General features: G+C 40.1%; 1 protein-coding gene across 4 annotated transcripts in view; it reads left to right on the top strand.

The window, feature by feature from the left end:
- The window catches only part of TTLL11 (tubulin tyrosine ligase like 11), a 118,001-nt gene that overhangs the window by 82,963 nt on the left and 20,460 nt on the right, over window positions 1–14,578 (top strand). For 3 of the 4 annotated variants that reach the window (XM_073314937.2, XM_073314934.2, XM_073314936.2), the window contains one exon: window positions 9,895–10,152. In XM_073314937.2, coding sequence (XP_073171038.1) covers window positions 9,895–10,152 — 258 coding nt within the window. Of the gene's footprint in view, window positions 1–9,876; window positions 10,153–14,578 lie in introns of all 4 variants that reach the window. The other variant, XM_073314935.1, reaches the window with a different exon arrangement.

The following is a 14,578-nucleotide window of genomic DNA, read 5'->3' as shown; positions in this document are numbered from 1 at the left end:
GAGTGAAGCGCTGAAAAATGCCAGTTTTAAACTGTCACCTTTCCATGGAATTCCCAGGGACTCCCATTTCAGTGCAGTTTGTGGTCCTTTCAGCCACTTTTAATTCACTTTCTACTCCAAAAGTTAAATTTGGAGCTGTTTGATCGTCCAGATTTATTGTTTTGTAAAAGAAAATAAGTTGAAATTGACGTATTAGTCACAAAATTCTCAGGATGGACTTTGCGCCTGACAGGATCAGGCCTTTGATTATAAAACTGAGGGCCACACCCGAGTTTCCATAAAATGGGGCATACGGTTGCCATAATTTTTAATAAGGAGGTATGGGCTTTCAGCTCAAGATTGTACGATGGGAGCTGTGGTCTCAGCAGGCCGTACCTCTTTTTCTTAACCATGGAGATATGATGAGCAATGCTTCAGCTACACCGCATATGAAGTCAGCCACCCACACAAACCAATAAGCATTGGCATAGTTGATTTCTCCCACAGTTGATCAGTCTAACAACTGGCTCCTGAGGATTCCCTCTGAAAATTAAATGTAAAGAGCTAGCAGCTAGCACAGCCACTGAAATGGCAACAAAACCAAACTTTAATACTGCTAAACTGAAAATATAATTGGCCACACTAACAGATTAATGTACAGTTCGAGATAATCTTGAATTTGCCGTTAAAAAGTATGCAGTGTTTTCAGAACAGCAAAAGTTCACTGGAAGCCATAAAGACTGGGCTAAAATGAAAGCAAAATTATGACTGTTGTAAGCCAAGTACAGCCGTTTGTTTTGGTTTTGGAGTAGCAAAAGTTTAGTTTGAGGCCCAGTTGCAATAAAATCAAAATTTGGGATTATTAAATTCCTGAAGAAATATTTTAACAGAAAATAGTAAACCTGTATAGAATATATCTCTTCTGTTTCTTGCGTACATTTATGTATGCTCTTTGGCAACTGCAGAGTATGCCGTGTTCTGTGCAACCACCACCAGATCTTCCATGTAAGAGAAGAGAGCTAGTGATAATTTTTGCTTTACTTAATTGAAAACAAATATAACATTATCCTTATCTGCTGTGCCGCTTGCTGGACAGACAATAGCAATCTCCTGCCAGCTATTCCTCCAGCACCAGCCAGAAAAAAAGCTTTGTTTTCACTATTTTTTTATTATTATTTAAATTTTATTCACTTAATTTTACAGTTTTGGATATTGCTGTGGAGAACAACTCTTCTAAGTTGTGCCAGCAATTAGAATCCCAATGTGGTGGGAATTCTGGAAATAACTGTAGCTTTTCTTTTGTGATGGAACTCTTCTGGCTCGTTCAGGGAATCTTGAGTCTTTTTGCTTGGTCCCTTGTCTACAATGAGTACACCAGAGAGTGTTATAACATTTCTCGTTATATTTGGGACTGTCAGTGGGATCACCTAGTTGACAAGCTTACATTTTTGGAATTCTTATTTGATGGAGCTCACTATTCTTTCTTCATTATATCTGCTTATTGATATTCACAAGACTATGTACAAAGCCTGTTTATTAACCATATTGGTACATTGTCCCTATTTATTTGATGATGGGAATCTTATCCTTGTCTTTTATATCACAACTTCTCTCAGATTTAATAGAATCCACAGCATCTGTGCTACATAGGAAGGAGGATTGTTGGTATGTGTGTCAGCACACCTATTCCAGTCAATTTTACAGTAGCCAACAGGAGATGAATAACTTGCTGATGAGAAATTGCAGGTTACCATCTAGCAGATGGGAAGATCCATATGTATGAAATTTTGAAAAGAACCGCCTTGCAGGATTAAGCACAATCTCTACAGGCACTAAGTTCAAGGAACAATTTAACTGCTGTAGATTCTGGTATTACAGAGAGAATATGAGGAACATATAGGAGTGCACTTCATTATAGTGTACTTCGTTAGAATTTTTGAGTCCTGTGTCTCTTAAGAAATTGGTCACATATAGAAATATTCAGCTTCAGTGAACACGTTGTGGTTGCATATATACAAAAAACAGACCATTATCTCTAGAGTTTTCACAAAACAGTCTTGTTCCAAAAACAGATGCTTTGTGTAACCTAGCATGATAGTCTCATGAGAGCAGGCAATGGCCTGGCATTTACAATTACTAGGCACTAGGAGAGGCTAGACACAAATGTTTGATATGAAGAACTACTGTGAACTCATTGAAAGTACAAAGTATACTCTATAGTTTCTTCTAACAAGATGTTTACATTTACAAAGTGAAAGAAAAGTACCACGAGCCAGTGATTGGCAACTAAGTGTTGTTTCTGGAAACCATTAGGGACAAATTTTCACTTTGTGATTGCAATTGACTGCACTGTCTAATGTGGATGCTCAGCTATTTAGCTTTTGCAGTTGGATGCTGTCTTTCGCAGCTCAGACATTTGCAAGTGTAAAATGTGTGCATAAATTCAGAGGCCAACTTGAAGCTGGTTTGAAAATTTGTCCCTAAAAATGTTTAGAAAATAGACGTGATCTTAGTAATTATATTTTTTCATTTTTGGTTATATATAAAGTAGATTAGTGCAACCGGTTTTCCTGCAAGGAAAGTTGCCATAAATGTGCACATACATCACTAGGAGCAAAAAGTGTTGTACCGTATTACTAGTTAGTTGCGCAGTTTTAGTTCTGGTAGCACTTTTGGGCCCATTGTTACGTCTAACACTGGTTATCTAACCCCCATCTTTATATTTGTTATTATGTATGTGGCACATGCACTTTAATAGGGATGAGAGCTAAAATTACTTAACTCTTCTCTAGATATGTATTATACTTTAGGGACCCGATCATGTCATTCAATGACACACAAAGATGGGCTCTGTTTTGATGGTGGTAGTTCATCCTCATTCATACATGTAATATACTGGGAGTTGCCTCATTTTTTACAACAGATTTAAAATGCATACACTATATAAATACAATAGGCATATCATCCTGTCATATGACATTAGTGCAATCCTTAGAGAGAAAATATTCAGACTGGTGCATTGAAATAATTTTTAAGTATGCCCTGGTGAGCAGGTTAGATAGTAGTATTGTCTAGTGGACTAAGGAGGAGTCTGGAAGATGGGAACTCCCTAGTTTTAACCTGCATCTCTGCCACTGGCTCACCTTGTTGACTTGGTTAAGGCACTTAAGGTGGGCTTTTCCAAAATGCTCAGTGTTGGCCTAACTCTGCTTCCATTGAAATCTCTGTGAGTTTTACTATGGACTTCAGTGGGAGGACAGTTACGCCAACGCTAAGTATTTTTGAAAATTCCACCCTTAATCTCTGTGTCTCAGTCCCCATTAGTAAAATTGGGATGAGTTTTACATAACTCACTGTGGTGGTATGAGGATTAATTAGATAATTGGCAACATTTCCAAAAAAGCCATGATGACTTAGGAGCCTAAGTCCTATTTTCCAAAGGGAAGGTAAATGGAACGTAGGCTCCTAAGTCATGTAGGCACTTTTGAAAATTTCACCCAATATTTTTTATAGCAGTTTGAATACATGCAGTGAGTGGTGGTGCTTTTGGTTTACGTTCTTACTTTGGAAAGAGCTGTTTCCACTTTGAGCATGACTTCTGATGATGCAGTTTGTGTGACACAGAAGCCACTGAGACTTTACTAGGAACTTTTTAAAAAGCTCTAGAACAGAAAGGAGTTCAACGAAAGAGGGCAAAATGTGATTTGCCAATTGAGTCACATCTTTCGGGAAAAGTTAGCAGAAAAGAAGAGGAAGGGAAATAATTACATAGGGACAGGTGTGTTAAGGTTGACTGTGAGCACATAATGGCTGCAACAGGGCTAAGGAAATCTGCTCCATTTCTGAAACCATTTGAATATGTTGCGGTACAGATTTACTGTATGTCTGACTTGATCATTTTTGTGGTGCTGTAGGTGGCTAATGGCTGTGTTGATTGTTATTCGGTACTTGAACTGAACTTTTGAGGTGCACTAAATCTAGTCAGGAACACAAAAGATCAGTGTACTAAAAGCAGTAATTTCTTAGAACCCTAGTGTGAATTTAACTTATTCTTGATACTGGGCACTTAAAAAAAACTATTGGAAAGAAGATGAAAACTTGAGTATGCTTAGTAGGTGCCAAGTAATTACCATCAGTTTTTAGACTTTCTGAACTTATAATGATAGCAACCTTCAGTTATATCCAAAAACGCCAAAAGGAGGAAAAAACGTAAAAATTGATCATGCTGAATAAACACGTAACATTTATTTGAGAACATCATTATCTGTCTCAGCTTTTGTTTAGGAAACTGGGCAATAACAAGAAAGATACAATCATAGAATATCAGGGTTGGAAGGGACCTCAGGAGGTCATCTAGTCCAACCCCCTGCTCAAAGCAGGACCAATCCCCAACTAAATCATCACAGGCAGGGCTTTGACAAGCCTGACCTTAAAAACTTCTAAGGAAGGAGATTCCACCACCTCCCTAAGTAACCCGTTCCAGTGTTTCACCACCCTCCTAGTGAAAAAGTTTTTCCTGATATCCAACCTAAACCTCCCCCACTGCAACTTGAGACCATTACTCCTCGTTCTGTCATCTGCTACCACTGAGAACAGTCTAGATCCATCCTCTTTGGAACCCCCTTTCAGGTAGTTGAAAGCAGCTATCAAATCCCCCTCTTTCTTCTCTTCCGCAGACTAAACAATCCCAGTTTCCTCAGCCTCTCCTCATAAGTCATGTGTTCCAGTCCCCTAATCATTTTTGTTGCCCTCCGCTGGACATTTTCCAATTTTTCCACATCCTTCTTGTAGTGTGGGGCCCAAAACTGGACACAGTACTCCAGATGAGGCCTCACCAGTGTCGAATAGAGGGGAACGATCATGTCCCTTGATCTGCACAATAATATATTGTGACAGTGTATGCAAGAGATTTTGAGGAAAAAATAACAGCACTGCCCACACATTGTCTTTTTTAATATGGTGTTGAAGCTGATACATGTACTGTACTGTATGTGAATATTTTTCTTAGATAGTATGCTCCTTGGAAGAGGGACCATATGTTCATATGTATTGCTGTCTCACTTAGCACATGACCTGACTGAAGCTTCTGAGCACTATCATTAATAAGAATCTAATAGGAATCCTAAAGTTAAACTTCCTAAACTTTTTCTAGTATGACTCTTGTTTTCACAATAATGTCATTTGGATTACACCAGTGATAATTTAGCCCATGCACAATTCACTGGTTGGCAGGGTAGAAGCCCAGGTTTGAAGGTGGTGCAGATTTTGACTTCTGGATATTTTTCTTTGTTTTTGGTGAATTATCAGTGAAAACACAAGGTGTTTTAAGGGAAGATTTGAATGCATTTGCCCCTTGTAAGAAGAAAAATTGTTTAAGGAGGACTTAAACAAAAAGCAGCTGAAGCTTGAAATATGTCATGGGCATGATATAATTAATACCTAGCTCCTATATACCTGTAGCTATAATGACGAGTAATAATGAGATTATAATTCTTATATAAATATGAGGATTTCTGTGCTAGTTTGCCTTTATTTTTGACTCTGCATGTAAAATGACCCCAGATGCCCCGTGCTAAAACAGACGGAGGCCTCAGACAGACCTGTGGCAAACTTCAGGCAGAATAGTCATCTGTGTAGCACATTTTGTGGGGGAGGATTTGACACCTGGAGATAGAGTTTTCTTCTGCTCACGCAAATGATCAGGCTTCTGTTGCTTATACTCATAGGTTTACTCCTCTGCTTTTCTCCTGCTGGCTTTAAGTCTAGGGCAGAAGCTGGGTGAATTGCATGCCCTTAATGCAAATATGCAGGGTTTCAATTGGCTGCATTCTCCAGACATGCCATGGTCAGGCTGGCCACGAGGAGGCTAAGATGTACAGTACAGTATGTAGTTCAGCTGTGCTGACAGGATACCCATAGTTAGGGCAGAGATGAGATTTTCATTTAAGTGCCTGCTTAAAGGTTCTTACCACTTTTTGGGAAAAGTATTTGATGGGCAGGAATTTCTTGTGTGTTTTCTTTGCACAAAGGTGAGGGGTTTTTTAATGGTTCATAAAATACCTCTTCTCTTTGACTTAAATATGTGAGAAAGTGTTGCTTTTAAGAAACATTTTTAACACCTTAATTTGCCCTCTGATACAAACATTTTGCTCTTGGAACTGGAGCCTGAGCTTGTAGGTTGTCTGCAAGGGTCTTGTCTACACTGAGAATTTTGAGGCGTTCTTCCTGCATTGGTCTCGCGAGTGCTACTATAGACTGATTACCAGCATTATTAGCACCGTCGCGTCCTGCTTTGAGCGAGGCAGTAAAAGGACTGTGCCAGTGCGAGATCGGAGGAGGGAATTCCCTGAGGTATTCATCAGACAGGCAGCCAAGGAGGAATTGTTCTTTCCTATGTTAGGACAAAATGGGTGAGAAATTAAATATAAGCAAGTGGGAAAAATAGCGTATTGTGGAGATGGGAGCTCTCTGCTATCACTGTGCTGGCAGTGGTATGAGTAGCTGGCTAGCACTTAGCATTTAGGTAGAGCTTTGTGTTTTCAAAGTGTTCAAACGTTCATTAATTAATTAATTAATCCTCACAAACACTCCATTGAGGGAGGTAATTAAATATTGTCACCCCAACCTACCTTTTCCCCCCCTCACCAGATAAGGAAACTGGGACTTTTAGAGGTTAACCAATTTGTTGAATGCCACATAACATTGTCGTTGGCAGAGACACAATTAGAACTCAGTAGCTGGGTGCACCCAGCACCGTTCTTTTAGTTCATTAGAGCTCTCTGCCTCGTAATTTACTGAAGTGACGTTAAGTGCATGCAGAGATATAAGAAAATTTAAACATATCTGTATTTTGTGTGTGTGATTATTTAAATAAAGTCACAGGCATAAGTTGGCCAAATTCCATGTAATCTCTCCCTGTGTACCTTAATATATAGGGATCTTGCTTGTAAATGAAACAACTCCTCTAGATTCTGGAGGGCATCCAGATACGAAGATGTTTCTGTTTTCTATAAACTTGGAAAGGGCCTAGATTGGCAGTTACTGACTGAGCATCTTGTAATTTGAAGTAGTGAAGCGCTAAAGCGGGTCTAAAATATTGTTATCTTCACACTGTATAATTTTGAAAGTTTGTAACAATAATAGATGAATCACTGGCTGACATTAAAATAACTGAGCCAATCTATTTATAGAGACCTGATCTTTTTAAAGAACATAAACTGGATTCATCTTGTAAATCAATGCATATTACTGTATGCAAACATACTATGTAAATGGAACTAAAGAAGACCTCATTTAAATGTTAAGGTATTATAGGAAAAGTGTTGCCTAAAGATTGAATAATCTTCTGCTTGTGAAAACTGGGGAAGGATGTAATTGTTCGCTCTTCTTATCTCAGTTTGATGCCATGTACTTTGGGATATCAGATATTGCAATAATAAAATGATTTGTAGCACAAGAGTGTTCAGATGGATTATATAATAATGTTTCTGCATTAAGAAAAAGATATAATTTATGTTATAAATCACATTTTCATTCTGTTTGTGACCATGGAAAACTGAAGTAGAGAATACATTATGATAATAGGTGGATTGAACTGTTTTAGTCCAAGAAAGTTAATTAATTTAGAACTCATGAATTTTTTTTCTGTGTGGGGTTTCATTTCCTTTGGTGATTTGTGACATTAGTCCTGCATTGTCTACCCAATTAAGTACTTTTCACAAATAATTAGAAATATTTCTGAGCTGTTAGGATAAACATAGGCAGGTAACAAGGAATACAAAAATGAGACTCAGAAAGGTTGAGGTATTGGATGGAAGCCTACCACAGTGAGCTGGGGGAAATGAGATTGCTGTGAAGGACACCTGGTATATGTACACCCAGAAGTGGGAAAGTTTGCACTGACATGATAGCGGTGGGACTTACAATGCCGTAGAATGGAATCCTTTGTTGGATCATTCACATAGTGACAATGAAGTGAAACTGAGGCAGACAAAAGAGACCAGAGCTCTGTTCTTCTTCCCAGACCTTAATCATCTCTGCCTCCAAATAACAACTTTGGGTGCCAGAGGTAACTGGTATTAAAGTTGTGTTCCTGGCTGTTTTGTAGATTCCCTGGTAACCATATTGACAATAGAGGATCATTCTTATCTAGCCCCTTTCACCCTTCAAATGCTTTGCATAACTATCCATGGGAATCAATTCACCTAACTCTAGGGTGAAAGGTAGCAGATGTTAACAGCTCACAGCACCATCACATCATAGTTTAGGAATAGAAGTGAAGAAGAATATTGTATTTTCATTTTCAATAGGCGGGATCTTCTTAACCAAAACAGACTGTGCCCAGAAAACCTAGGCTAATAACATCACTCTTTCAAAAAGTGTCATAGGATCTCAATAACCAGAAATTGTCTAAAGGAAAGGAGTACTTGTGGCACCTTAGCGACTAACCAATTTATTTGAGCATGAGCTTTCGTGAGCTACAGCTCACTTCATCGGATGCATACAGTATGCATCCGATGAAGTGAGCTATAGCTCACGAAAGCTCATGCTCAAATAAATTGGTTAGTCGCTAGGGTGCCACAAGTACTCCTTTTCTTTTTGCGAATACAGACTAACACGGCTGTTACTCTGAAACCAGAAATTGTCTGGACTTCAGCTTCAGCTCATCCTCCATCCACATCATGACCCATCATGTCATGCTGGGTACTGGTTCAGCATTTTATTATTATGATTTATTATATGTATTTCTGTAGTACCTTGGAGGCCTAGTCATGGGCCAGGACCCTATTTTGATAGGCGCTATACAAACCTAAAACACAAAGACAGACCCTGCCCCAGGAGCTTACATTTAAATAGACAAGACCAATGCAGGGTAGGGGAAAGGGATAACACACGAGTGGAGTGAATAATTTGATGGCAGCAAACGTCATGTTAGTTCCATGATTTTTTGGGGATGTGTGGGGAGTTAGTTCAGAGGGGATCAGCTGAAGGGAAGGGGATTAGGGGGGCTAAGAAGTGGAGAAGAGGATAAAAAGAGTGCTGCTGAGGCAATGAGACTGAGGGAGGGAGAGGGTTGGAGCAAACAGCTAAACAGCACATGCCAGAGAGAGTCCACCCAAAACTGTAGAGAGTTTCCTGAAAGTCCAGCAGTCCCTGCTTTGGCTTTTCTGCCTTGGCCAGGGTCCATGTCACAAAAACCACCATCTCCATTGGCATTGTTGATGGCAGATTGTGCAGAAATGACAGACTGAACTGGCATTGAGAGTGAAAAAGCAGTTCACCCTAGAAGTGAGTCCTCCATGTCCAGGTGGAAGCACATCAGTGGAGCGTGTTGGGAAGCTTGCTCTGCCACTGCTCATGCTGTCCCTGGTCTTTGGATGAATGCAGGGCTGACATTCTCAGAGCTGTTAATCCAGCATTTTGACAAATGTGGAAATTCACTTTAAAATTAAAAAAGGAAATGAAATACAGCCTTGAATGTTCAAACCTACATAAAAGTTGTCTGATTGTCAGAGGTGCTGAGAACCCCAAACTCCCTTTCATTTACATGGGACTTATGGACACTCTGTAGCTCTCAGAATCAGGACATTTAGTTTTGTGCTTAAATATGAATTTAGGTGCCTAACTTTAGGCAGCAGATTTTGAAAACTGGCCCATCTCTCTTTACCCACTCATCTAGTAATATGAGTATAAAGGTCTCCGAAACCAGAAATCCTTTTTTCCTTCTTGAAACTTAGACAGCTCAGCTGAGTGTTTTTTAATCTTCTAATTTTGAACAAAGTTGCTTGTATGGTTTTTTCCAGCCCAGAATGAATTTTAAATCCCTGGAAATAGGTTTTAATGATAAAGATGCTGACAGAATCATAGTGGACTGATACAGTGTCTCACAAGGTACAGTTACTGTTTGTGCTACAGATCTCAACTGTCTGAGAATTCATCAGACACAAAAGACGACCTATTGGAACCAGGATCAACAGACCAATTGGAACATGATATCAGCAAAAATCCTGAAGCCAGCTTACCCTCCCTTTGTCTCAAGCAAGTGTTTCCAAAGTATGCCAAACAGTTCAACTATCTGCGACTGGTGGACAGAATGGCTGCATTGTTTATCCGATTCCTTGGAGTAAAAGGGACAATGAAGTTGGGACCAACAGGTTTCAGAACATTTATAAGGTTAGTAGTAAAGGATTTAAGATCTCCCAGACCTATCCAATAGCACTGCTAGTCTTGTGTTTATGTGATAGAATAGTTAAGACCAGAGAAAACATTTTCCCCCAAATCCTGCTGAACAGCTGCACACCCTTCTGTATTTTCCTTCTTGTCATTGCTGATTACTGAAATAAATACATGTGCATAATACAAAAGCTTTCTTCTTTTATAATCAGTCTATTGCTCTGATTCCTTTAGTGATCGCTTCATCCAGTATTAGAGAACACACTTGTTTGCATGGTAGTGAACTGTGGTGTCACAAGCGTAGGACTGGGGGACACCCTACCTGAATTCTTGTTAATAGGAACAAGAAGAGAGTTCCCATTTTTTGCAGTTTGTCTTGGTATTTAACAAGAAAAGAAAAGGAAATGGCTAATAGGTGACATTGCCATTGGCAGCTGTAGAAATTGTCATTCCTTAAATTGGGGATTGTCTCTTTAAAGGAACAAGCAGCTTGAGCAGAAGGGCTCAAAAATAAAATCTTGGGTATTTTTTTCATACCAGTATCCTTTGATGTAAATGAGGGAAGAAGAAATTGCTCAAATATTATGAACAGAATTGTTACTGAGTGGAATGTTTTTCAAAATTTAGCATTCAGTATCAAAAGCTCTTCAAAATGAAAGGACACTCTGGTAATCTGTCTGTGTTTATCTTCCTTTGGCATTGGATACAGCTGAGTTTCCGAAGCTATTTGGCTGGTGGATTTAGTGTTTTGTAGTTACTAACAAGCCTCTCTCTGTAGGCACTTTTTGTTTTAAATTCTGCCTCATTATAAATGAATTTTTTGATCATATTTCCTTCTCTGAAAATACAGTAGATATAATCTGCAGGAGCCATATAGTTGCACTATATTCTGGCAACACGGATACTCTAACTTGTACCTCCCAAAACAGAACAGAGTGGGGAAATAAACATAATATACTCTGTCTTAATTCGTTTTCACAGTGTCCATCTCTTGAAATGTGCTACATGAGTCAGCAGTTTGAGTGAATTATGCTAATATCTGGCAAGCCCCATATTTTTTTTTCTTCTGGTAAAATGGGGAATATCTAAGTGTATTTATCTCACCTAAATCACTGTCTCACTATGCACATAAGAACAGTGTACGTCAGCATTTATTAAGTACCCTTTTTATGCAACTGGATGATGGTGTACTTGCTTTCTGTGACAGTGGCATTAGCTGTCGTGAAAACTGTTGTGATGCCACAAATAGAGGATTATCCGTTTGGCTGGGGAACAAACTGGAAGAGCAGAAGGACTCTAGTTTCGTATGACTGGCTTCCTAAAATAGTTAAACAGGAATCTAGAATTTATTCGTAGAGCTTAGTTTAGTTTATTTTTTTAAAGCCTCCATTTTGCTTTAACTTGTTCCCTCTTGCTCCATTTTCCAGCTCTTCAGTATGCATGTTTGAGCAACTGAGACTCCCTTATACTTGGATGGAGCAGGTGTGAGAAGGTTGGAGGGAATCTAGAGTACAAGTGGGTGTTCAGAGTAAGGGAGTCTATTACACCTCCTGGTGCTGACGTTGACCTGTCCTCTCACCCTTTTGGGAAACTCCTGCCTGCTGTTTTGAAGAATTAAGCTCCAGATAAAATGATTGTGTACCTGCCTGTGCTGCTTTGAAAACATCCAGCTAAATGTCAATCTGGATCTTTGCTTATACAAACGGCAGTTCTGAAGTGGTTAGGCTTGTCACTCAGTTCAGCTGGCATTGTGGATTGAATCTGTTGGGGACAGACATTATTGAAGAGTTATTTTTTCCTCCCATATTTGTATGTGGAAAAGTAAGTTCTGGGACATTGTAGCAAACATAATTCAGATATCACAAATGAGGAAAGTAATAGCATTGGAGACAAAGGTAATTTCCTTTTACAATACTTGTTATTTAGATACGTGTTTAGCTTTTTTAGAAGGGTAAGATCCTTAAAAGAAGATGGGCATAGACTGACCTGTGGTCCAAAGCTTTATTCAGTCGGAACACTTGGGCCTTTATTCCACTGCCAGTTGATGGTCTCTAACAAATGTTAGTATTTTTCATAGTCCAGATCTACTTGTTTAATTTCTAGTAAACCAGAGGAATGTGAGTGTGTTTGGATTGAGACATTGTGAAGAGGAGATATTGAAGAAGGGTGATGTCCCTAGCTTTGGGTGTATACCCTGCTGTTCCCAGCCAGGAGGGAGGCTTTCCAAATGCTGCTCACTGTTACACTGTGCACTAATGATTTGCATCAGGAAATTGCAACTTGCAGTGGCAAGGAATTCAATTTATTTTTTCATATACTTTTATTTTGTCATTTTCATTGTTTTTTAATGGCTGTACATGTTCCAGTTATGGTACACATATCCCATTTTCTGTCTTTCATTGACTATGACAAAATAAATAAGCAGCAGGAGCAAATGCACTCTTGAAATACAGAGATCCTCTTTCCATGCAGATGCCCTTAGCAGTCAAGAATGAATAAAAACAAATAGAGTTATATAGATAGAAAAGACTGTGGGGCATCTGCTCCATCCACAGGCCAGTGCAGGATTGTTCACTACAGTGTGTTTTTTACTGTTGAATAAAGCCTCGATTTAGATACCTTGGTGACGAGCATAGTATAAACGTTTCACTATAAATGACAGACAGATATTCTTCTGAAAGATTATTCCATAATTATTATTCTTCTTCTCCTTGTCCTTGAATGTTGAACTTGCAAAGCCATTTTGCAGCAGCCTCACTGGCGAAGTACAGAGCCCTCAGACCACCATCAAATCTTGTCAGGGCATTCGTCAGTGATGTGTGATGTTGTCTGCCTTTGGCATGTGGGATCGTCTCATTGGCCATAGGCGTGAAGGCTAGTTGCACGCTGACCTGGCTCATTCAGAATCCGTTCAGAAAGACCGAGGAGTGATGTGGCAAATCAAAGCCAGGTACAAACATGGTTGGGGTCAGTTATTAAGAGAATGGTTTCTGACTTTAGCTGCAGACCATTCTTCATGCCACATAGACATTGCAGAGAAATCTGGGCAGGGCAAGTGGGCCCACAATGGGTGCCTAACATACCTCATTGCAAGAATGTCTTCCTTCATGTTCTCTGGTGTCTCTTCAATTCAGCTCTAATATCAGTAAAATCTAGATTTTTCTCCAAGTTCTCCAGTCTCTGTGCCCTTCTTCCAACAATCCTCTAGTAAATTTATAAAAGATTCTGTTCTTGTTGCCCATGTCAGAGCATTTGCTAGATTCCTTTCCTCAAGAATGAAATGGAAGGTATATCAATGTGTGTGTGTAATGAGCAGGTGGTTACAAACTGTCCTCACGAGTTGTAGCCAATCAAAGCTTTACTTTCTTTCGGTGGGTTCAGTTTGTTCACAAAAGGAACTCAAAATGAAATACTATGAAATACAGCCTAAGCCCATGCTTGGCTGCACCTAGGGTACCTAGAACAGCTCAACCCACACTCTAGATCTCCTTTACCTCTAAAGAACCATTACCATCTCTCTTATAGCTAAGTGGGTTAAAAAGCTACTTGGAAGTGCGAAACAGCAAAACACGTAATATTTTCCAGCAGAAACATCTTGCAGGATCAATCTCTTAGATACTCCGTGTAGCTTTATACAGGCATTTCAAATGGATCAGTGAGTATCATTCAGTGGTAGACTCATAATAATAACAACTCCAGGAGGGTAGAACATAAGAGTCGCCATACTGGGTCAAATCAAAGGTCCATCTAGCCAAGTATCCAGTCTTCCGACAGTGGCCAATGCCAGGTGCCCCAGAGGGAACGAACAGAACAGGGAATCATCAAGTGATCCATCCCTGTCGCCCATTCCCAGCTTCTGGCAAACAGAGGCTAGGGACACCATCCCTGCCCATCCTGGCTAATAGCCATTGATGGACCTATCCTCCATGAACTCATCTAGTTCTTTTTTGAACCCTGTTATAGTCTTGGCCTTCACAACATCCTCTGGCAAGGAGTTCCACAGTTGACTGTGCATTGTGAGAAACAAAACTTCCTTTTGTTTGTTTTAAAGCAGGGGTGGGCAAACTTTTTGGCCTCAGGGCCACTGAGTATGGAAATTGTATGGCGGGCCATGAATGCTCCCGAAATTGGGGTAGGGGGTGAGGGCTCCAGCTGGGGGTGCAGGCTCTGGCGTGAGGCCAGAAATGAGGAGTTCAGGATGTGGGAGGGGGCTCCAGGCTGGGACATGGGGTTGGAGTGCAGGAGGGGGTGAGGGTTCTGGCTGGGGATGTGGGCTCTGGGGTAGGCTGGGGATGAGTGGTTTGGGCTGTGGGAGGGTGTTCCAGGCTGGGACCGAGGGATTCAGAGGCTGGGAGGGGGATCAGGGCTGGGGCAGGGGGTTGGGGTGTGTGTGTGGAGGGGGACCAGGGGTGCAGGCTCCAGGTGG

The sequence above is a fragment of the Lepidochelys kempii genome, chromosome 16 (assembly GCF_965140285.1).
Source record: "Lepidochelys kempii isolate rLepKem1 chromosome 16, rLepKem1.hap1, whole genome shotgun sequence".
Lineage (NCBI taxonomy): Eukaryota > Metazoa > Chordata > Testudines > Cheloniidae > Lepidochelys > Lepidochelys kempii.
This window is presented reverse-complemented; position numbering and strand designations above follow the sequence as displayed.